At 36.2% G+C, this 24,960-nt stretch overlaps 3 protein-coding genes across 3 annotated transcripts; 1 reads left to right on the forward strand and 2 right to left on the reverse strand.

Annotated features, from left to right (window-relative positions):
* Window positions 1–9,580: 9,580 nt before the first annotated feature.
* LOC147289256 (F-box protein At2g26160-like) lies at window positions 9,581–11,138 on the reverse strand. Its single transcript, XM_086234780.1, has 2 exons — window positions 10,985–11,138; window positions 9,581–10,761 (listed from the first exon to the last, which is right to left on the reverse strand). The coding sequence occupies exons 1-2, from the start codon at window positions 11,136–11,138 to the stop codon at window positions 9,581–9,583; spliced, it is 1,335 nt and encodes a 444-aa protein (XP_086090906.1).
* A 5,611-nt stretch (window positions 11,139–16,749) lies between these two features.
* EMB1796 (Pentatricopeptide repeat (PPR) superfamily protein) lies at window positions 16,750–18,945 on the forward strand. The gene has a single exon (XM_086237177.1). The coding sequence runs from the start codon at window positions 16,792–16,794 to the stop codon at window positions 18,802–18,804; it is 2,013 nt and encodes a 670-aa protein (XP_086093303.1). The 5' UTR covers window positions 16,750–16,791; the 3' UTR covers window positions 18,805–18,945.
* A 744-nt stretch (window positions 18,946–19,689) lies between these two features.
* Window positions 19,690–22,855, reverse strand: LOC147289258 (E3 ubiquitin-protein ligase SINAT5-like). The gene is made up of 3 exons (XM_086235951.1): window positions 22,256–22,855; window positions 21,073–21,459; window positions 19,690–20,274 (listed from the first exon to the last, which is right to left on the reverse strand). Exons 1-3 carry the CDS (start codon window positions 22,511–22,513, stop codon window positions 19,912–19,914), a joined length of 1,008 nt encoding a protein of 335 aa, XP_086092077.1. The 5' UTR covers window positions 22,514–22,855; the 3' UTR covers window positions 19,690–19,911.
* Between the last annotated feature and the right edge of the window lie 2,105 nt (window positions 22,856–24,960).

A 24,960-nucleotide genomic window follows, 5' to 3' on the forward strand; every position in this document is an offset into this window, starting at 1 on the left:
TGGGCATATCCAACCGTGGATATACAACATAGTTCTTGACAAAATGATTAGCAATAAGTCCACCGATTAAGATAATAATTCGTCAATTTTTGATTTCCACTTTGGCTTATCATGGCAAGATCGTGTCGGTAAAGAGAAATCTTTGACCTTTGAAAAACTTCCGTACGTAAGTGATATTGATTGATTGCCATTTGGTTTGGAAGAATTTCTCCTTACATATATACTAATTACAATTCAGCTTGCAAATTGTTAGATGAGGTCAGTATCTAAAATTTTATTTTCGTGATGATTAGTTTAATTCTTCTTATAAGCTAATAGGGTGTACGTCAACTCATAATTATCTTGTAAAGATGAATGATTTTTTTATTATGAAGAAATTTTAGAATCAGATACCAACTCAATCATGATCGTATTATATATATACATGCATGTATGTCTAAGAATATATATTAAATAAAGCTTTGTTGTAGCTAGACATAATTGTGATAAAGGTTTGGAATATTTTTCACAATTTATTTAAGCTATCGATCATGAGGTTTGCAGTTACAGGCATATATACACGCACATTCATTAAGCTAGCTCCAACTGAAGATTTCAGAATCATATATGCTTAACTTGACTTAACAAAACATTAAAAAGGACTTAAATTACATGAATGTACAAGGGTACCTAATTAAATCACCAATAATATTGAGTGATGTGATCCTTGTTGATGCAAATTCTCGTGAGGTAGATGCAACAACTTAGGGGTAGTGACCTGGTTGATCCAAAGTCCTGCTGGATGATGATGATGTGATCTTCCTGTAGACAAACACAAGATCAAAGGAGATGGACCGGTGTGGTACCAGCCAAACACGCTCCGATGATGAAGTCAGTGATGTGTGTTTGATGGTGTTTGAATGGAAGTGAGGAAGAACATGTGATGAACTTGGGAGAATGGGAAGAACAAGGCAAATGTTCTGGGTTTATTCTCAGCAAGTCCAAGTGTGTTTTTGGTAAGCCAAAGTTTGTGCAAGTGTTTGCTTTGTGATGGCTGGATGGGTGGGGATGCTGGCTTTGTGCATATAAGTTGGTTTATATAGACAAGGGAAGGTGTGGAGAGTAAGTTACCTGCATGTGATTGAGTGGCTGAGAGAGATCCACGCGTTCGGTCATAACTAGTAGCATGCACAGCTACTCACCTCCTTTGCATTCAATGCTGCATTGAATGCAATGATGGAAGATTAGGTGGAATGCCCCAATAGTCATGGCTGTGAGCTAGAATGTCTTATCTGTCAGAGAGTCACGTCAGGTGCACTTGAGTATGGCGGTTCGTCCCAACGTGATCTTCTTTAGGATGGCGGTGGGAGGCCGGGCCGAGCCGATCCGAACACATGTCCTCACGTGTAGACGTGAAACCCATGTGTGATCGGATCGGATTTAGACAAGTCGGCCAAGCCGATTAGGTAGGTAGTGCAGTGATCCTCTCAAGTGAAATCCGACCGCAACTAGGTTCTGAGATGACGATCACCAAAGCCGAGCCGATCCGAACTGGGAATGGAATGGACTGAGTTGATGTGGTGATGTGGAGATCCACGTCTGATCGTGATCGGTCATTGGTCCGGGCCGAGCCGAACCAATGGTTGAGATGTGACTGGAGAAAGATGATCTCCAGATCTGAGCCGAACTGATGGTGTTCGAAAAAGATAATCTCTCGAATTCCTGGTGGATCCCAATGTCGGTTCGGATCGGACATGGGTAACCCGGAGGTAAGAGCCGATCTCAGATGTACATGTTGTTGGCATTTGCTGAGCTAAGATGATGACACAGATGGCTGGGTCTGACCAAGTTGACCATCAAAGAGTCTGAGCAAAAATGGGACCTGGTGTGCCACGTGTTGGTCTGTGTTTGGCCATTGAATCCATGTGGATTTATCCACAAACAATCCTCAACAAATTAATTAAGATCGAGTATAGCTGCCTCATATAAGAGTGGTCTCAGACTCTCAGTATTGCACTGCCTAGCTAGTACATGCACTATGGTTATTATTATTACTGTTTTTTTGGCCAGTACATGCATTATGGTTCAAATAAGTTATTTTCACTCACACCAAACTATTTTACTTGAGTTAGATATTAATTTAAGTTATATATATACATATGATTTTGTTATTTTCTTCATTTTATTTTTTATTATTTAATCTATTTCTAACATTCTTACTTTTATTAAAAAAACAAAAAGAAAATGCCCAGCAGACATACATTATACATATATGAGATATCTCTATTTACTTAAAGCATGAGTATAAAAGATGCCAAATACACTTGGTCCAAAAAAAAAAGATGCCTAATACACTTGGTCCAAAAAAAAAAAGATGCCTAATTCACGGTTCACAATCCTCATGACCTCATTATAGGCTAGTCTTTATCTCATACCCCCGACGCCCAACACCCAACGCAGTACGTGAAACAATTAGGGATTAAGTTAATGCATGTAATTAAGCTAATTTATCCCTCGTGGATACCTATTCGCCACATACTTTGTCAACCATATATATCTGAATCATATTTGTTAATTGCTCATGTCCCTTTCTTCGCCTACCTTTCTAGTAGTTTCTACTCGTATAATTTAATTTATAATATAAGTGAAGTATAAATGTACAAAATTAGAGTGTGAAAATCACTTCTCATAATATTGCATCTTATCTAATATATGTAGAGAAATTCTACTTCAAAGGGATGTGACCCAGCACATATAAATTGCAATTTGCAATTGAGTGCACGTAAATTAGGCATTCCATAGAATTTTATTAGAATAAATGATATAAAATTTAGTAGGAATATTTGTTTATAGGGTGTTAAATTTTGTTCTTGTCGTATTTGGACTTTGGAGTTTATCACAATTTATCATCAAGACTTTTGCTTCCCTCCTGATTTCATTAGTTTGGAAATTAAAAGTTATTGGGTCCATTCCATCTCTTTCACAAACTTTAGAGCTTTCTCTCTGTGAAATGAAAAATAACACCAAATTGAACTAAAAAAATCTTCAAAAAGAGACAAAGTATATCGTTTTGGTTGGAAAATTGGGAGGTCAAAGTGATGTTTAAGTTACAAAACTTAAAATTGATTGTTTAATTAATTAATACGAAAGAAAGCGTAGTTTTGACCTGTCTATTGGTTTAGTGCGCTTAATATAGATGTCAACCGTATGGCTGTTTTCTTAATTTTTCTATTGGCATATGCTGTCATTTTGATCTTTTCTTTTTGGCTATTTTTCCTTTTTTCTCAATGCTTAGTCAAAGACAAAGATCAATATTTTAAGCTTCGGGCTTGGAGTGAAGCACTGGGTCCCCAAGTTTGAAAACCAAGCATGGGCTACATATTAAGGCCGACATAGTTGAGAAAGCCCAATCTCGTTTCATGACGTGCATACAATTACTAATTTCATCTTCTTGGGCTAGAATGCTAGATCAATTATTCAATTGGGCATTTCCTTTACCAACTTTTTATTTTTGGTCTGAATCGGCAATTTCAAACTCGGTTTTTCTTTTTAGGACAAAGCTCGCATGTCTTCTAGGAAGTGCAACACCAATTAGATTTATTCTAACCGTTTAATTTCGTTTGCAAAGCTGATTAGGGAGAAATTATTGTGTATTATAATGAGTGGATTGGTAAATATGGTACGTTTATTACAGTCACACAATAATTTTTTTTATAGAATCAAATATCAATTAATTTATCTTGATCATGAAATATGATAAATAGCTTAGCTTGCCATAAATGTTGTTGTATGACATGTTGGACAAGTATGGAAGGGTTATTAGCTCTTTACTCATATATATTATGAAAATAACACTGTTAGGTATTCCAAATTTGTGTCTCAAATTTAAATCTCAAATAACATGACAATATTTTATACACTCATATCTAAGTTCACTATGGAGCTAATCTATTTACAACAAATATGACACTCACGCATATATTAAACTTGCTAACTTTTGCCCTTAGCTAATGTCCACGCTTGGGTGGCAATTTATTAGAGAAGTATAATGATGTTGATAGGTCCATTGTAACCTTAATTAATTAAGCTGTAAGTCCTATTAATTTGCAAATCGACCATCAATGTAGATGAAATTAAATCTTAATTAATTGGTTACCTCTTTCTGGACCTTAAGAAAATGCGCAGAATTTATTGTCCTCTATCCTTACACCCTCTACTTTACGTACTGGTTCTTTCTTCTAACAGAGTTCCTATGTATCTGTCCCAAACACATAAAGTTTATTGTGTGAAATTAATGTTGATATGACTTTATGCCACAAGTAATTAAGTACGACCAAAATGAGAAAACAATTAAGACAAAAGGAAACCTGCTTATTCATTGGTTATGTTGATGATCCAATAAAGTAATCTAATTAGTTCTGCATAGATCCAACTTGACAGCAAACCCTCTTATGTGCTAATTTTTTTTTAATATGAACCACAAATATTAAATCCTAACTCCAAAAAAATACTTATTTCAAATTAACACAATACAGGCACATAAAATATCATGATTAAATTTTATTTCTAGAATAACACCCAAATTAAAAATAGAAAACTAGTTAACTAATTAATCTTATTTGGATATAGTTTTCTCCTAAATCATCCTTGTTAGTACCAATAATTTATGACTATATTTTTTGTATTTATTTATGTTGGATAATGGAAAGGATGTCCGAAAGTAGTATTGATAAAGGCAAGCAAAATTGTTGGAGCATCACACATTAAAGACTTTAAATAAGAGGAAAAATGTAAGCTCGGTCCAGTCCATTATCCTTTTCATTTCAACTTCAGTCGTCGCTCGATGACGTCGCATGGTCCCACATTTGATTCCGTCACGCGAATTCGTCTGCTCAAAAGGGTGCAAGGAGTTCCGGGTCCCACAATATAGAAAGGTTCGCATAGTGTCCATCCGATTCACTCGTCTGGCACAAAGACTGCGGAGGTGCGCACACACACCCAGCCTGCCGCCTGATCCTCCCGGTCCCACATGGATGATCCTCTGACACTTGGCAGTCAAGAACAAACTTTTTTTTTTATTGGTTAATTGCAGAGAAACGGTTCCTTTTCCCCTCTGCTAGCTCACTCAAGCTACTCTCTCTCACTCTCACTCTCTCATACATAAACTTCTTTCTGCTCTCTAAAATCTCTAAAGTTTCTAGCAAAAAATTGCTTCTGCTTCCCTTTTGTCACCATTTCAAAGGCATGAATATTTTACTTTTTGATATATATATATATTTCTAAGACACATCTTTTTTTACACATACTCAAATGAATTGTTTAATTTACTTGTTCAAGTAAAATAGTTTTGTAGTCAAGGTGTAAATCTGAATGAATTCTAATCATGTATAGTATTTTTTTTTTTTTTTGGATCTTGTAGTTGTTTAGGATTTATAACTAGTGAAAAATAAAATTTTTGTCATGAAGTTATTGTCCACTGCTTCATTATTTGTAAAGAAAAAATTTAAAGATTGTTCTTAACTTTTCCGTGATTTTTATTACAGAGCTTGACGTGATAGAAGTGTGAGTCTCCTCTTTTTGAACCATCGGAGCATTGAAGTGAGTCGCCGGCCTTTTTCTAACATTCTTCTTTATTTGCATATGGGTATCTTTATTTAATGCACACATACACATACTGGGGCTTTGTGCCTTGTGTTGTTCCTGCTCTCCCAACTGTACATCATCTTCTGCATGCCCAAATCAAAAAGCTATTGACCCGAGTGATAAAGCAGGGCTTGGACTGAGCCTCCATAGGTGGCCAAGTACTGGTGTAGAGGGAGTGGTGACTCCCAGGCTTTTAGGATTTGGAACTTTTCGTAGAACCCAGATATACAATGAGATCTTTTTGGCTTTGAAACACGTTCTTTTGTTTGTTGTATATAATTTTTTCTGTCAAAATCTGCAGCTTTCCCCTTTTCTCTAGTTAACCAATGCTAGATTTCTTGTTTGTTTAATTGAAGCACAGTTAGAATAAATTAAGCTAGGATATTTTGGTCTTAAACCATGCTAAATCTATTACTAGGCAATTTAATATAAACTTAAAAGGGGCCAATTGTTTTTTGGTTACAAAAGGGGCTGATTATTAATTTTTGCACAAGGGCCTCCTAAATTTCAGAGAAGACCCTGATTTCCTCTAACAGAGTTCTTATATGTTTGTTCCAAACACATAAAGTTTCTTGTGTGACATTAATGTTGATCTGAGGTTATACTAAGTTTCTTCTGCTCTCCCTTTCTGATTTGTTCTTTTGGTTGCTCACAGATGGCAAACAAGGCATATGATCACTTCGAGTGTCTTGTTCCTGAGTGTAATCACCTCCAGTTTGTTTCTGCTGATGCTAAACAAAAGCATGACCGAAAGTTTCACTCTGGTGCATCTTTTACTTGCTGGGTTAGCGGCAGAGCCTTCAACAACAGGGAGCGCTTGGTGGATCATGCACGCTCAGTGGAAAGCAAGTATTGCGGGAAGATTTGTCAGCGTGGGAACTGCAAGATGGTGTTCGTTCAGGATCATGAGTGGAAAACCCACAAGAAGGTCTGTTGCAAAGGAAATAACAGATACTAAAGTAGCTTAATTGGTACCTAACATGTTTACAACACTTTAATTTCCGTGACATATTTCATGACTTAAGTATTTCTATATTTGGTGGTTTGCATGTGTTGAATGGTTGGAGAATGCCTTTTATTGACTGATATTGTATTTGATGGTATGTGGTGAATGATTGAAGAATGTTTTTTTTGACTCATCGATAAGGGCAGATAGTATTTTGTACATATTTGTCCATCTTGCCATGACTGATAATGGCCATGTTGAAAGAAGGGCTTTGTGCCTTTTGCTCCTTCCCTTCCAATATATACAATAACACATCATCTTCGATCTGCATGCCAAATGAATCGGAAAACGCGTAACTTAACACCGCATGGAGCTCACTCTCTTCAATTAAAACACAGTCTATCAACGCACTCAAAAATTATTTTGCTGTATATATAATGGGCCAACTCGTATCCAAAGAGAGTGGTGGCCCATTTCACTTGTTGGGATTGTGGGCCGGCTGGATCCAAAAGGCATCTGCTGCCTAATATTAGATAAGTGCGAAAGGAATTAGATTTGATTATTTACATATAGCAGGCCCAATCCAATGGTGTCAAACGTCGTCAATTACCGTCCATCCATTTGCCGTTTTGATGCTAACGACGAAATTTTTTTTAAACAGATACATATTTTAGGGTTAATTTTATTTTAAGATATTTGTTTGAATTTGTATTATTGTAGGATATATATTTACAATTTGTGTTATTTTAGACAAATCGTCAGTTTTGTTAAAATTTCGTTCAAAATTAGGGACAATTTGGTTTTTTTTGTATATATATAATTTGTTTCAGACAAAAAAAAATGTAATCTATTTCTAACTTAAAAAATATTAAAACTAAAGATTAAAAAGATTAATACTAAAATAAGTTAAAATATTTAAAACTAAAAGATATTATAATTGAAAAATATTAAAACTAAATAAGATTAAAATTAAAAATATATTTAAAAAGTTTAAAACTATAAACACAAAAAACACAGAAAAAAAAAAAAAAGGATTGAAGAGGGAGATGCAAATCTCACCCCCCCCTTTTCACTCAGCCCCAACCACCTCCGGCGGTGGCTTTACTGCCGGCGACGACCCACCTTCTCCTCTCTCTCTCTCTCTCTCTCTCTCTCTCTCCATCTCTCCCTCTATTTCTCTCTTCCTCTCTCTCTTTCTCTCTCTTTATCCCTCTGTCTCTCTCTCTCTCTATCCCTCTGCTACTCGATGCGCAACTGTGCATCCTTCACACCTTCACCCTTACTGCAAGTCTAAAGAAAGAAAAGAGCAAAGTCCACTTGCTATTCTCTTTATCTAATCCTCTCTCTATCATTCATATCCATGTTTGCTCAAAGATGCAGACTCAAAGTCTCAAAATTTTCTTTTAATTTGTGAATATTTTTGACTTACCTAGAGAGCGTCAAATGTCAATGCCTGAAGACTTCCATATTTTTCTTTTGGCTAGAATATGGCATTTCTGTATCAGACAAGGGGTGCCAAGTATAATTAAGAGGAATCAATCTTGATAGTTTTTTGTAGATTTTGAGGAGATAAAGATTGCTCTATTTGGGATGGGTGGAAAGCAAATTGACGTTCAGATCTAATTATAATTCTTGGAAATTTCATAAATAAATTTATATACATTGAAATTTCATCAATCTCTTAGAAAACCTTGAGAGAGACAGAGAAATAGAGAGAGAAAAAGAGACATAGAGAGGAAGAGTGGAAGAGAGAAATACAGGGAAAGATGAAGAGAGAGAGAGAGAGAGAGAGAGAGAGAGAGGGGGGGAGGGTGGGTCGTCGCCGGTGGGTAAGGCCACCGCCAGAGGTGGTTGGGGCGATGTGCAGAGAAATAGAGAGAGAAAAAAGGGGGTGCGATCTGCAGAGAAAAAGAGAGGAATAGAGAAATGGAGGGAGAGAGAGAGTGAGATAGAGAGGGGAGGAGGGTGGGGTCACGGCCGGCAAGTATGGCCACCGGAGGTGAGTTGGGGCTGGGTGGAGAAGGGGTGCGCTGCCATCTTGTTCTTCTTTCTTTTTTTGTTTTAGTTTTATTTTTAATTATTTTAATATATTATGGTGAATTGTCCATTTTGTCCCTTGAAATAGGTCATGTGCGTGGCACATGTCTATTTTTAACGGAATTCTTAATGGAGGTGACGGTTTGTCCCACGAAAATACAAATTGTAAATATGTGTCCTACACTAACACTAACACAAACTCAAACATGTGTCCTAAAATACAATTGACCCCAAAGTACGTGTCCTGAATGAAAAATTTTCCCTTTTACTTTTTGTGACATTTAAACTGGAGAAATACTGTCCATCTAATTTACCGTTTTCTCTTAAATCATTAGGTCCTTGTAAGGATTTGATGGTATTGCATTAGGCCTTGGATTGTGGCGTGATGGGTCAATAAAATGAAAAATTATAGGGTATAATCGATATACTATTATGTGGTATTCAATGTGTAAGGGTATTATTGGACAATGCGTTTATATTAGTAGGGTATAGTATTAATAACATCCACTCATATTATAACACATAGACTAATTATATCACGTGTCAATATATCGGTTATACAAAATAATTTCTCGAATAAATCGCTCAAGCCATGACAACGTCATATGATAGATGATATATTTTGATACATGAAACTCGAAAGAACAGATAAATTAGTACCAAAAAAAAAATAACAGATAAATTAATTTGCAAGTTGCAACTGTTAATTTCTGTTCAATACGTAAACCAACTTACTGATTCTTATTGTGGATCATGGTTAAGCAGAGTTGCCCAAATATAACCCATTAAAAGGGTACAAAAATATTGAACCAAAAACAGAAACAGAGTAATAAAAATAATTAATACCAAATATCAAATAGTGGAGTTACAAGATTAAAATAAAAATCCTTAAGGAAACAATATAGCTTAAAAAAGTAAGAGTGACAGTGGTAAAAAAAAAAAAGTAAGAGTGACAAATAAAAAAGAAGAAGCTTTTTATAAGTGAATAGTTGGAACAACCCAGATAGGAGGTCGGTTTGTCATCTTCACTAGCTTCATAGCTTGCTCGGTGTAAGGCCATAAAAAGCTTTGTTTTTCCATGTTATACACACCAAAATCACGAGTTCCACCAGGTTCAACGTCGTCAATAAACCCCAATTGAGTATCATGGTTGAAGTATATACAATTCGGCTGACACCCTGAAAAATTTGAAGCTAAAACAGACACTGAAGAATTATCACCCACAAAAAGAGCAACACCATCTAAAGTTTTTTTCTCGATCCATTCACACTTGTCCAAATTCAATCCGAATACTTTGAATCCCTTTGTCACACTAGTTTTAAGTTTCGGATCCCATATATAATCCCTATGAACCATCAAAAATTCTTTCTCATTTAAATCCACGAGATATCTCTTGTATATGCAATTCTTTCGTTCAATGTCTTGTGCAATTGATTTTCCACCAGAGTGGGACTTAGAAGTAATATCAAAGGATAAAAGCAGACTTTTACAATAAGGGCCCTCAACAACATAAAATTTATCTTCAACATGAACTACTTCATGAACTAAATCCCAACTTTCATTGTCAAAGTAAGTCCATGTTGTGTCTTTGTTAAGTCTGATAAAAGCCAATTGGCAAGTATCATAACATTTGACCACGACAATGCAATTGTTTGCATTTTGTATTGGGTCTGCCGTAATTATAGCCTTGAAGACAAAATGGTCACATTGAGAAGCCCACCTAGTTCTACGATGATCCCCTGGATGATCTTGGAGACCTGGAGGGTTTAGTGGGGGAAGGCGAATAATTGAATGTTCTTTCCTTCCTCCCCTTTTAACCCTTAAAAATGGATTTATTAAAGATACTACAAAATTCTCTTCCACAACTATTAACCATCCTTTTGATGATCCACAAAATCGCTTATTCCGTACTCTTAATTCCAAATTGAGGACTTTGTTCTCCATGACGTTGTATACTTTCCATATCCTGTCTTTGCCAGTAGAAATCAAGAGCATAGGAGGATGATGACAACTGGATATCTTGGCCCACTGGAGTTTATTATCTTTTGCTACATAATGCCATGACTTACAAACAACACTGAATCGCAAATAGTCCATTATGGACACTAATTTCTCTATAATTGAACCCAAAAGGTCCTTATGCAGTTTTGTCCAATCTAAGAAGACCAAAAAATATCATTTAGAAACATGATAAAGAACGAGATTTGCAATATATATATATATATGCAGCATTAATGTAATTTGATTTTATGGAAAATTAGTAAATAAGAACATAGCAAGTAATTAGATAGCTAGTATGGGAGTAGGAGAACATCCCTTGCATGCTATTAATTTCAACATATATGAAGATTTATATAATTTGAGTTGTGAAAAACATACCAGGTAGATCTCCATCAAGAGGCAAAGGCTTCTTCTCATGCTCTGACTTGTTCAGAACATCTTCACCTTTGACTAGGAATTTGGTGCGACGAACAGTCTTGTTTGAGTATCTTCTTTGTTGAACGCTTCTTCTCTGTCGGGACTTGCCTCCCATTTTCTGAAGTATAGTTTAGGCTGCTGCGAATGGGGGCTTTCTTTGGTTTTACTGTAAACCCTAGAAGTTTAGAGGTTTGCTCCTCCTTCTGGTTAATCACGAAACACGTACAACACCCCTTATTTATACACTACTCCCTTCGACCAATTTTTTTTAATTGTTTTTTGTATACAAATCATGAGAAGAATAAGATTTTAAGATTACACGTACAACTCCCTTCAACAATAAGATTAGGATCACACAACTCCGTTCAAGAATAAGACTTATTGAAGAATTAGGAAACCGATTTCGAATTAGGAAACTGATTTAGGAGATCAGTTTGTGATTTGTTTAATTTTGCTCCTGATTTCTTTATTTTTTGGACATATATAATGCGGGCTTCTTTCCGTTGAGGTATACCTCATCTCAAACATGATGAGGTATGACTTGTGAGACTTACTCCGCATTGGAATTCAACGACCGAAGCTGTCTTATTTCTAAGTCTCTGTACAATTATAATATAATTATGATATTCATCATAAAAAAGCCAAGAAACAAGTCGTTACCAAAACTAGCTGGGAATCCGGATATGATCTGAATATAAATACAGATTGATATTTGAATCAAGTTAATGCATGTAATTAAGCTATTTTATCCCTTGTGGATACGTATTCGCCACATACTTTGTCAACCATATCTGAATTTTATTTGTTAATTGCTCATGTCCCTTTCTTCGCCTACCTTTTTATTAGTCTCTACTCGTATAGTTTAATTTATAATATAAGTGAAGTATAAATGTACAAAATTAGAATGTGATAATCACTTCTCATAATATTGCATCTTATCTAATGTAGAAAAATTCTACTTCAAAGGGATGTGACCCAGCACATATAAATTGCAACATCAAAGAGACAAAGTTTATAGTTTTGGTTGGAAAATTGGGATGTCAAAGTGATGTTTAAATTACAAAACTTAAAATTGATTGGTTTAATTAATTAATACGAAAGAAAGCGTAGTTTTGACCTGTCTATTGGTTTAGTGCGCTTAACTTAGATGTCAACCTAATGGTTGTTTTCTTAATTTTGCTATTAGCATATGCTGTCATTTTGATATTTTCTTTTTTCCCAATGCTTAGTCAAAGACAAATATCAATATTTTAAGCTTGGGGTTTGGAGCGAAGCTCTGGGTCCCCAAGTTTGAAAACCAGGCATGGGCTGCATAGTAAGACCGACATAGTTGAGAAAGCCTAATCTCGTTTCATGACTTGCATACAATTACCAATTTCCTCTTCTTGTTGGGCTAGAATAGATCAATTATTCAATCGAGCATTTTCTTTACCAACTTTTTATTTTTGGTCTGAATCCTTTAGCAATTTCAAACTCGATTTTTTGGATGGAACTTAATAACTTCTATGTCTTCTAGGAAGTGCAACACCAATTAGATGTATTCTAACCGTTTAATTTAGTTTGCAAAGTTGATTTCTTGATTAGGGACAAACTATTGTGTATTATAATTGGTGGATTGGTAACACTACGTTTATGTATGATACGTGGTATTACAGTCACAAATAATAATTTTTCAAAAAAAAAATTAAGTATGAATTAATTTATCTTAACTATAAAATATAATAAAGGGCTTAGCTTGCTATGAATAAGGTTTAAGGTTTAGCCCATCCCAGGCTTAACCCACATCAAATCTCTACTCTCAAGCGGCGCAACTTATGATTTGTTCTCCTTTCCCCATTTTTAATTCTCAGACAAAAACAAATTTGCTCATACTAAATTGTAATTTGCTCGTAATTTATTCTCTTTTCCCTTTTTTCTTCTCTTCTCATCTTTCTCCCCAGCAAGTCCAACGTATAATTTATTCTCTTTTTCTTCTCTTCTCATTTTTCTCCCCAGCAAGTCCATCATATAATTTTCTCTTTTCTCTTTTTTTCTTCTCTTCTCATCTTTCCCCAGCAGCCCAGTTATTTTGTCTCTTCTCCCCCTTCTCCCTATCAGCCAGTTTTTCTATTCTTCTATTATTCTTCCAATTATTGATTACCCTTATTAACCCCTAGTTATACAAATACTTTTATATGTATTTTTTTTATGCCTTGTTTTTGAAAATCTGGAGCTGAAATACTTTTATATGTATTAATATGCATGTTTCAGTGAGGAAAAAAAATACCAAAATTTAAAATCCTGGGTCTGTCCCTTTAGAAAGAGAGTGGACTATATAGATGTCCTTCCGTAGGGTTTTTACACCATGGAAATACACTTAAATGATTATACTTATTTATATAAGTTCGAAGTTAAAAATAATATACAAGAATAGATGATACTAACCTAATACTAGTAACATTTTAATCTTGTCTGTCTCTAAATAAATTCAGTTAAAATATGATCCGAATCTGATAATCCGGTTATGATCTAAATATGAATACGAATTGATATATTGAATCCGATAATCCAAATATGATCTGAATTTGATAATCCAATTATAAATGTATTCAGACTTGGATTTAGGACAATTTGATCAGAATTTGATCAATTGACATGTCTACGTTAAGGTATATTCCATTTTTGGTATAATGAGGTATAATTTGTGGGACTCATTTTATATTGTAGTTTGATGATCAAAACCGTCTATTTTTTAAGTCTCTATACAATGATCAAACTTACAAAAACTAAATAAATAAAAAATCATTAAACCATCTAATTGTGATAGTAGACAAACATAGTAATTTTGGTGAACACTTAAATGTGATGATAATTAAATAGTTAAACGACTTTAAATTTTTTGCACGGATGATCGTTAAATTCATATTTAAATAAGGAGACGGTTTCATCGGAAAGGTTGTCTATATAGTCCACTGTCTTTCTCCCTTAAGGCCTATTTCTGGGCCGGGCCACCACCATTTTCGATCAATAGTGGGCGGGCCTCTCTCTTATAAATCTTTTCTATTTTGTCAAACTTCTACAAATACTTTAAATAATGGGACACCAGTTTTCTTATCTCATCCTCTTTTTTATTTTTTGTTTTAATCAAATCCTTTTCCTATTCTTAAAGGGAGAACAAGAATTGTTACTGTATAAATAAAGGGGGCGATGTTTCTTTTGTTTTTGTCACTGATATATAACAAGAATTGGCTTTCCTGATTAACGTGGAGCAACCCTCCATCTTTTTTTTGTTTTCTCTTGGAGTTTTCTCAGCAAAAAACAAAAAAAGAGAAAAAAAAAAGATCGTCTTTCAGGGTTTGAAATTATGGACTCAGTTATGTTATCTCAAAGATATTGCAAGTTGTTATAATCCTGTTATTTATCCTGAGTGATTGCATGACTCTTCTACTGTTTAAGGGAATACACAAAATTTTGTATAAATTAGAGGTGAGGTTTCTTTTATTTTAGTCATTGATATTCCATAATTGGCATAGATCCTTCGTGGAGAATCTTTAATCTCTTGTTTGTGTTTTCTCAGCCAAAATTAATACAAGAAAATTTATATTAAGTTTGAATTTATGGATTAGACATGTTCTCTAAAAAAAAAAAACCTATTGTGTCTTATTCGATCTCTAGCTCATACTCTACGAGCTGTGGTAGAAATTAATTGCAAAAAGTAACTTATATGCCTAATTAGAAAAAAGGAAATAGAATAAAATAACTCTAATCTTTAACAGATTTTTCAGCCTTCATTATTATCCTAATTGGCTTCACCGTTTCATGATTATTTAGTAAAGCACTGGATTATGTAATCTCTTTAGTTTGGGCATAATTAATCATTCATTATTTGTATATTGTTAATTTTCGTTTATTTCTTTCTTTCTTTCTCAGATTGGGCAGAATTGCCCAAACACCTTTTGGATTTGGTTTTTGAAAGATTAGTGTTGCTATCAGACTATTTGCCATTCAGTGTTGTTTGTATGTCATGGCATTTTGTAGCAAAGAATAATCAAAGTCTATGCACTAAGATCTCAAGTAGTGATCAACCTCCAATGCTTTTGATTTCCACTGGCAAAGAAGATACCTGGAACGTATATAACATCATTGATGACAAGGTTCTCGATTTGCAATTAAGAATACCAAATAATCGATTTTGTGGGTCTTCAAAAGGATGGCTAATAAGTGGTGGAAGAGAATTTTGAAGTAACCCTACTAAACCCATTCTCTAAGGTTAAAGGGAAGGAAGAAGAAGAAAATTCAATCATTCGCCTTCCTCCATTGATCCCTCCAGAAAGATATGAATGTGAACTTGAAATATGTAACTACTATGTCTACAAGGCTACAATTTCAGCGGACCCAATATTAAATGCAAACGATTGCACTGTTGTGGTAATATATGAAGGATGTCTTCAAATGGCTTTTATTAGACTCAATAAAGACACCACATGGACTTTTGTTGATAAAAAATGGAATTTTATTCAAGAAGTTGTTCATGTTGGAGATAAATTATACGCTGTTGATAGTTGGGACAAACTATTATCCTTTGATCTCACTTCTCAATCCAATGTAGGTGTGAAAGAGGTTGTTGTAAAAGGTGTTAAGAAACAGGGAAGACAATTAAGAGATATATCATGGATTTACATGGTAAAAGATTCTTGATGGTTCAAAGGTATTTTAGAATTAAAAATAGGAGATTTGTGACGAAGAAATTCAAAATTTTTTAAATGAATTTTGATGAATGTAAGTGGACTGAGAAGAATACCTTAGAAGACATTTCTCTATTTTTGGGTGATAACTCCACGGTATGTGTTTTGGCATCAAAATTTTCAGGTTGTTTATCAAATTTAATATATTTCAACGAAGATAACCAGCGTAACGAAATATGTATGGATATTCAACCTTCTAATTTTGGTGTATATGATGTCAAAAATGGATGCTTTATAGAGCTTTACAGCACATTTGCTAGGACCCTAATAAAGATGAGCAGACGGCCTCCAGTTTGGGTTGTACACCGACTTTTCAATCAAGTCAGCTAGCTGAGTTTCTTGTATTTCTTCTTTATTGGTTTCTTAAAGTGCTCTTTTAATTCAAAGTTTGTAAGTTTTTAAAATATAAGGGATTGTGACTAAGGAGTACTCGAGTACTCGACTGATCGATATGCACTGTAATCTTTCTTGGATGTTTGGTTAAGTAGATTTCTGGGTGTTTATGGTCATTAGTTCAATTGGTCGTTGGGACATATATAAAATCCTGTGCCTTAGGGTGTGGTTGATGGGCCAATGAACTGCTCAGGCCATGATATATAACGTCCTATGATGGATGATATATTTTTGGTACATGAAAAAACAGATAAATTAATTTGCTACTGTTAATTTCTGTTCAGTACGTGTACTAACTTAGTGATTCTCTTTGTGGAATATGGTTAGGCAGAGTTGCCCAAATATAACCCATTAAGAGGGTACACAAATATGGAACCAAAAACAGAAACATAGACAGAAAAAATAATTAATACCAAATATCAAATGGCTCCACCTTCTCCTCTCTCTCTCTCTCGCAATTGGGCTTTTTAGTTATGTGAGCAGTGAGCCCAATAGCTGTAGCCCAGCAATTAGAGCCCAATAATAGTAGCTCAGTTAGTAGAGCCCAATACTGTCGTATCACTTGTTCCATTTTCTAAACCCTCTCAGAAACCCCATCAATCATCATCATCATCATCCCCCAATTCTCTCTGAAACTCTGCACTAAAATCAATGGCTCTCTCCAAACCCACCTTCCTAACCCACCTTCGAACCCTAGCCAAACCTGCCAACCGCCTCCGCCTCCGCCACCCAACCCCACCCTCCTTCATCTCCCTCCGCTTTCTCTCCTTCGCAACCCCAGAAGAAGCCTCCGCCGCACGACGTAGTCGAAAGCGCCGCCTCCGCATCGAACCTCCTCTCTCCTCCCTCCACCGCACCCAACAACCACAACAGCAACAAACCCCAAAACCCCACCAAAACCCTAATGCCCCGAAACTCCCCGAACCCGTTTCGGCCCTCTCCGGCAACCGCCTCAACCTCCACAACCGCATTCTCACTCTCATCCGCCAAAACGACCTCGAAGAGGCTGCGCTTTTCACTCGCCACTCCATTTACTCCAACTGCCGCCCCACCATTTTCACCGTCAACTCTGTGCTGGCTGCTCAACTTCGTCAGTGCAAGTACTCTGACCTCTTGTCCCTTCACCGCTTTATTACTCAAGCAGGTGTTGCTCCCAATATTATAACTCACAATCTCATCTTTCAAACTTATTTGGATTGCCGAAAGCCCGATACTGCTATGGAACATTACAAGCAGTTGATAAATGATGCCCCTGTTAACCCTTCGCCCACTACTTATCGGATTTTGATCAAAGGGTTGGTGGATAATAACAAGTTGGAGAGGGCTTTGGAGCTCAAGGAGGAAATTGATGTCAAAGGGTTTGCGCCGGATCCTGTTGTTTACCATTATCTGATGGTGGGTTGCGTGAAGAATTCAGATTCTGATGGGGTTTTTAGGCTTTACGAGGAGTTAAAGGGGAGGATGGGAGGAGTTGTGGAAGATGGGGTTGTGTATGGGAGCTTGATGAAGGGGTATTTCATGAGGGAGATGGAGAAGGAGGCCATGGAGTGTTATGAGGAAGCTGTGGGGGAGAGTTCCAAGGTGAAGATGAGCGCGGTGGCTTATAATTCGGTTTTGGATGCGTTGAGCAAGAATGGCAAGTTTGATGAGGCCTTGAGGTTGTTTGATAGGATGATCAAGGAGCATAACCCGCCAAAGCGTTTGGCTGTGAATTTGGGAAGCTTTAATGTGATGGCAGATGGGTATTGCGCGCAAGGGAGGTTTAAGGATGCCATTGAGGTTTTCAGGAAGATGGGAGATTATAGATGTAGTCCAGACACATTGTCATTCAATAATTTGATTCAGCACTTGTGTAATAATGGGATGCTGAGTGAAGCTGAGGAGTTTTATGGAGAAATGGGAGAGAAGGGAGTGAACCCAGATGAGTTTACGCATGTTTTGTTGATGGATACTTGTTTTGAGGAGAATAGGCCTGATGATGCAGCTGAGTATTTCAGAAAAATGGTTGATGCCAAGCTGAGGCCAAATTTGGCTGTTTATAATAAGTTGGTTGATGGATTGGTCAAGGTAGGAAAGGTCGACGAGGCAAAATCATTTTTTGATCTGATGGTGAAGAAGCTCAAGATGGACATTCCGAGCTATCAGTTTATCATGAAGGCACTGAGTGAGGCAGGGAAATTGGATGAGGTGCTTAATGTGGTTGATACCATGTTGGATGATGACGGGGTTGAACTTAATGAGGAGTTGCAGGAGTTTGTTAAAGGGGAGCTGAGGAAGGAAGGGAGAGAGGAGGAATTGGGGAAGCTTATGGAGGAGAAGGAAAGGCAGAAGGCTGAAGCTAAAGCTAAGGAGGCTGAGGCAGCAGAAGCAGCAAAGAAAAGTGCAAGAGCTGCTGTCTCTTCCCTACTTCCATCTAAGTTGTTTGGGAATAAAGAACCTGAGACAGGGTCTACCGAGGCCACTGAAAATGCAGGTGATGAAGCTGCCTCAACAAAACCTGCAGAGGCTGCCTCTGTGAATGAAGAAGCACAAGCTGGTCAAGAAGCGGCTTCTGTGGAGTCTGCTTCCGCTGATACGAACTCAGCAGTGGAAACAATCAAAGCTGAAAATTCAGCTGAGATAGAATCCAAAAGTGATGGTGCAACTGAGAAGGTATTGGCTTGAATGTGAAAACTTGATATGGGGAAATGGTCATCTTTTGTTTCATCTGCTTCCCTAGCTAGTCAAATATGTAATCACACTAGTTGGAAATTATGATGGATATTTTTTTTTTTTCTCAATTGGAATTTTAGTTGTTTATGGTCATTTATGTGTTTTAAGTATTGCTGCTCCTTTATCGACATTCATTTTACTCTTCAGATTGCTATACCAAATTTTTTCTGACTGCTTAGGGAAGAAAAGAAACGTGAATCATCAATCTTCAAAGTATTTCCAATATAAACATAAACATTGACATCACTTGAGGATTTTGATTTGAAACTCAATGCTAGCAATCGCTATTCACGGGTCAAACTTTTGTTTGTTTTAATATAAAGTTGCCCGGGTCTGGGGACAACTGTGAAACCCATTTATCCCTTTCTCTCAATGCAGAAGTTTTCTTTAGCTTGACTTCTTTCAATCTTCCATTAAATAAAGGAACAGGGAACTTGCATATTAGAACGCATTGCTCAAATTTACGATGTAACTGAGAAGGTATTACATGCGCAGAAATAACCAGAATTGGTTGTATTTGCAAGGATTGAGCGCACTACTTTACTATGTACGGACAACATCCCATTTATATAAAAGAGTGGTCAAAGCTCCTTACAGTAGAGGAGAAATTTTTGGAAAGTAGTAACTTGATTATACTAATGGTGAAAAAACCAGACTTCTGCTAAGGTTCAGGGGTCAACACTTGCACCCATGAAAAATGGTTGTGCATGAGGTACTGTCGTCTATAAGGCAACCAGTTGTCATTTTGTATTATAAGAGGAAAAAGAAAAGGCTGCAAAAAAATGATTTGAAGACTGATTGTTCCTCAGATCATATAACTTAAAGACAAAGTACAGCTAGAGATAATGTGGTTGTCTTGATTCAAACGCATGTTGATAGTAATGTTACCAAACAAATTGAAAGGAAGAAACGCCTGCTTATTATACAATTTATTAAAGCTGAAAACTTCCAAACCTCAAAAGTTCAGTCCATTACAACATACCAGGAACATGCTGGCATAATAGGTACAACACACAAGTGTCCCAAACAACAAACTGTAAATTTTCAAAATCATCTGTCTTAGCTACATAGGTTTGGTATGCACACTCCAGAATCTGGATTTTGCTGTTCCTTCCATATTCTCCCAGTAACTCTCAGCTTCAGCTCCTTCCTATCTCCTCCTGAGAAGAACAGAGCCATGTTTCGTTGGATAATGAGACCATCATGGCTATCCCTGACCTTCCGATGGCTATCACGGATACTTCGTGGAGTGCCCTCCCAAATGAGTTTCCTGCCATTTGCTCCAACCTCAAGGCTGTAGCTGTAGTTCCGAGCCTCATTTTCATCACCCATAAAACGTAGAAACGCCATATAAACAGGAGCCATGCCAAGCTGGAAGGCTTCAAAATGAAGGCAGAAGTATTGACCGAAACAATGAAAGACCTGAAGGGAAAAGCAGACAAGTCCATAGGGTTCAGGTATTAGTTTGTTAAGAAGGGAAGTCATGAACCAAAACATGCAGGCAGTCCTATACAAAAGGTATTACTCTGTTGTAGAACCGGTATGGTTTGAATGGTGGGATGAACTAATGTTAGTTTAGTCGCATCCTCCAACAGGCTACTTACCAAAAAGGGATTAGGTGATCAACTGCATGCAACTCTTCCCATTAGTGACAAATTTAACTTGCTAGTTCTTCCAACCAGTTTGACAGGGCAAAACTTTGAGAAAAGCATATGATAATTATCCTTCCAATCATATATAAAGAATGGTTGCTCACCATTTTGAAAATTTGGATAGAACAGTGATCATCACCAAAGACATCAGAAGGATGAGAAATAAACCACAGGATATTGCATTAACTTAACACAAATTTATATGCCAAGAAACAAAAGAGAATATTGCATTTCACTTTAACCTAGATATGCCCTTCGAGAAAGAAAATATAAAGTAAAAGACCCACCCTAAAATTATGATAAACTAGATGATAGAGAAATGGTTCCACACATTAAAATTAAAAAACTCCAAGTAACAGGAAAAAAATTGGTTTGACACTAAAAAACTACAAATAGGAATATTGCAATCTACCTGGTCTCAATTCTTGTATAAGCTTATCTAGATGCACAACTACATTGATGAGAATTACATTGTAGACAGTGCCAGTGTGTTAACTTTACCCTTAAAAGTTCGGTCAAACTCCCATTTGAAAAACCAATCAAAAGATCTAATTGTTATGACACTTACTGTAAGCATCCAAGTGGCATTCTCTACTTCCCGGGGATTTGACTTCACATAGCGATGGTTGAATGTGCATCCTGTGTGCATGTCCACCTTGTGATCATCCCTCAGATGGGCAACAAGGAAAGGAATATCTCCAACAACAGAGCACTCCGATCCAGCATAAGGGCAATTATACGGTCTGAAGTTGCACACCGATTCATGCTTTAGTTTGCTGTAGTATGGAAATATCTCTGGGCACCCCAAGGAGTAATACTTGCATGGCAATTCAAGTGACTCAGCCACCTTCTCCAGTGCTAAACACCTAATATCTCCAAGCTCCTGTCTACAAGTGGGGCAGCGATTGTGCACCCTTGTTTTACAGGTGGAACACAAAGTGTGTCCATTGTGGCACTGCAAAATAGCAGATTTGGTTTCAAGAAAAAGGGTTCATCTTATATAAACTTCATTAAGAAAGAGTTTGAACTACTTAAACTTCATTCTTCGGAAAAACAGTGGATTGCAACAACAATTCACATACTATAGCTGTTATAAGAACAAAAAGAAGTGACTGACAATTTCAATGGTGCTCATTAGTTAGATGACTTATATTACACACCACGATCTTTCTTCAATAATCGCATATGAAATTCCATATGCAAAAGCTAAGGGCCTTAGCATCAGTCATATAATTGCCTACATATATGCCCTGAAAACGTTCTTCCTGCAGAATCATGGACTTGCAATGGACAAAGTTGACTAATTTGTACATCCTCTTCTTAGCACATTTCATGACTTTAAATACTAAATCAGCATCGACTGGATCATCTATTTGAATCATCCCTGTACCTATAGAGATTTGTGACTTAGTTAACAATGCTCCTCCATACTATGAAAACCCAATCACCATTCACCATTCACCATATATCACCGATCGACAATCCTAAAATCAATATTCTATGCAAAGCATAGTTCCACAAATCCAATCAGACAACCCATTGCCAATAGAATGCAAACAAATACACATCAAATTAATCAATTTCTTCGAAATCCCAATTTTACATGTCCAATCAAACCCACCACACACCCCAATAATTCAATTAACAAAAATGCAAGCACCAAATTACCAACACCGAACAAAACCCAATTCAACACAACCCAAAGCATAACTATATGGAATTCCAAAATGCATGAAAAGAGAGATAAGGACCTGATGGATTGGTGGGTACATGGAGTTGGTGCAGACAGGGCATTCAAGCAACTCATGGACGCTGGTGGCAGGAGCAATGGCGGTGGGACCCGCAATGGTGGTGTTGTTGGTGGCATTGGTTCGTGGCTTGGAAGAAGAAAAGTCATGGTGGTGTTGATGAGGATGAGGATGTGGGTGAAGAGTATTATGGTGTTGATGGATCTCATCCTCATCAAGACCATCTGAGGATGACACACACTCAATGCTTTCCAAGTCCATCCCTTCCCTTTAACACCCCCCAAAGACCAACGAAACCCAAAAAAAGGAAATAAAAATTATTAAATACCCACTAATCAAAATCCCTAAGCAAACCCAAAAATCATATAAATGATTACTGGGTTTCTCTTTAGACTTTCCTTCTCTTTCTTTTCTGAGAAAATTCAGAAGAAGAAGAAGAGAAAGAAAAAGGAGGGAAGGGAAGATAGATTGATGGGATTCCCAGCCCCCTCTCTCTGTAAAAAGAGGTTCTTTTCTTCCTTCGCTCTCTCTCTCTCTCTCTCTCTCTCTCTGTGCGAGGAGAGAGAAGAGAGAGAGAGATAAGGGTGGCCGTCGATATAGAAAATCAATTGATAGTAGGATTGAAATCAGACGGCTGTTATATTCTGTGCTATTTGTTTAATGCGGTTTTGGTTTTGGTTTTGTTTTTTTTTTTTTTTTTTTTTTTTCTGAAAATAATGCGGTTTTGGTTGGGAACTTGGGGCAATTAGTTTTAAGATTAAAGAGGAAAATGCGATAACGACTCACAGGCGGTTCTTCACTTTTAACTACACATGTGGTTATTAAACTTATTATTCTGCTCCTTATTCCTTTTGTTTTTCCAAAATAAAATTTGTTGATTGCTTCTAAAAAAAATATAATAATATGTAATATTAAAAGGGCTTAATTATCGATTTACCACCCAAAATTGTAACTCATTCCTACTTTACCACCTGAAAGTTTTTTTGTCCCAGATTACCACCTGTAACTTACATCCGTGTCCCATTTTACCTTGTTCCGTCAACAATTCCGTTAATGCTGACGTGGCGCGCTGGATGTGCGCCACGTGTCACATCTTTTTTGTATTTTTTGATTTTTTTGATTTTTCTATTTTTATAAACTTTGAAAATTAATTAAAAATAGCTCCGAACTTAGAAAAATACACGGAAAATTCCTACCGACTTGTCTTAACTAGTACTAATTTACTATGGGGTCAAAATGCCAATTTTCCCTCTAAAAATTTCCAAAAAATTTGGAAAGTCCAAATTTATTTCTAGAAAATTAAAATACTCTAGACTCTTTGAAAATTCATAGAATAATCTCCCGAACTCCAAAAAATATGAGGTCTGCACCGTTAGTCTTCTAAAAACTAACAATACCTTTCTCGTGAACACTTGCTACCCAAAAGACCTCTCGGTCTTAGAGAAAAATAAAATTCTCTATAAAATAAATTCTAGAAAAATTCTAAAATTTCTGTAAAGTCTCGAAATAATTCTTTAAAACAAGCTTTTGGTAATTTTTGAAAATATTTTTGAGAATTTGTCCAAGAGTTTACGAAAATTCTAGAATTTTTTTAATAGAGGAAAGTTTATTTTAATTTTTTAGAAATAAATTTGAACTTTCTAATTTTTTTGAAAAATTTTAGAGAGCAAATTGGTAATTTAACCTTATAGTAAATTAGTGCTAGTCAAGACGAGTCCGTAGGAATTTTTTTTGTATTTTTCTGAGTTCGGAGCTATTTTTAATTAATTTTCAAAGTTTATAAAAATAAAAAAATAAAAAAAAGATGTGACACGTGGCGCACATCTAGCGCGCCACGTCAGCATTAACGGAATTGTTGACGGAACAAGATAAAATGGGACACGGATGTAAGTTACAGGTGGTAATCTGGGACAAAAAAACTTTCAGGTGGTAAAGTGGGAATGAGTTACAGTTTTGGGTGGTAAATCGATAATTAAGCCTATTAAAAGTGGTTGCAACTGAGCTTTTAATATGGTTCTGCTTGTTTAATGTTTAATGCCCGAGAGAGGGAAAACATGTTTCTTTTTTTAGCATTCAGGATTTAAGCGATCTCGGTAAAACTGAATCCTAAAGAGTGTTGTTATTTGTACACTTTTTTTTTTTTCTTTTTGCACACCTCTATTAATTTATTTTGTGAAATTATTTTATTGACACAAAGAGAAATTACTTTAAAAGACAACTCACATCATTTGAAAAAAATAAAATAAAATAAACTCTCCTTACACAACCAAACCCAACACTCATAAACTACAACTACACACCCCACCCTCAACCTCACCTCCAATCACAACCAAAGTACACCCCACCCATGACTCCACCTTCATCCCAAAATTGCCGACACCCACCTTCTGCCTTCATCACAGCCATGCATCCTCTCTCCACCATAGCCATTGGAAGTTGGAGGCATGCCCTAACCTAAATTTTTTGGATTTGAATGTAAATCTAATGCTTTCTTATCTCATTTCAATTGGTTAATCCATCCCAATATCTTTTTCGTTTGCTTGTGATGATTTGGAGTGAGGTTTTTTAGAGTGCAAGAGTAAATTTTTTGATTATTCATTTTCGGATTTACTGGTCGTTTGGCACTGGTCTGCTGTACATGTCGGTTTTGTTCGGTAGTAAGGTGTCGAATCTTTCAGTTTTGTTCGGTAATAAGCTACAGAACGAAA

The sequence above is a fragment of the Dryas octopetala genome, chromosome 3 (genome assembly GCF_963921425.1).
Source record: "Dryas octopetala chromosome 3, drDryOcto1.1, whole genome shotgun sequence".
Lineage (NCBI taxonomy): Eukaryota > Viridiplantae > Streptophyta > Magnoliopsida > Rosales > Rosaceae > Dryas > Dryas octopetala.

Excerpts from the sequence above, each read along its gene's own strand:
- LOC147289256 (XM_086234780.1), bottom strand. The coding sequence starts at position 11,138 with ATGGGAGGCAAGTCCCGACAGAGAAGAAGCGTTCAACAAAGAAGATAC. Across the intron at positions 10,762-10,984 it reads TCTTGATGGAGATCTACCTG|ATTGGACAAAACTGCATAAG; the intron begins GTATGTTTTTCA and ends TGGTCTTCTTAG.
- EMB1796 (XM_086237177.1), top strand. The coding sequence starts at position 16,792 with ATGGCTCTCTCCAAACCCACCTTCCTAACCCACCTTCGAACCCTAGCC.
- LOC147289258 (XM_086235951.1), bottom strand. The coding sequence starts at position 22,513 with ATGGACTTGGAAAGCATTGAGTGTGTGTCATCCTCAGATGGTCTTGAT. Across the intron at positions 21,460-22,255 it reads TGTACCCACCAATCCATCAG|TGCCACAATGGACACACTTT; the intron begins GTCCTTATCTCT and ends GCTATTTTGCAG. Across the intron at positions 20,275-21,072 it reads ATGCCACTTGGATGCTTACA|GTCTTTCATTGTTTCGGTCA; the intron begins GTAAGTGTCATA and ends TTTTCCCTTCAG.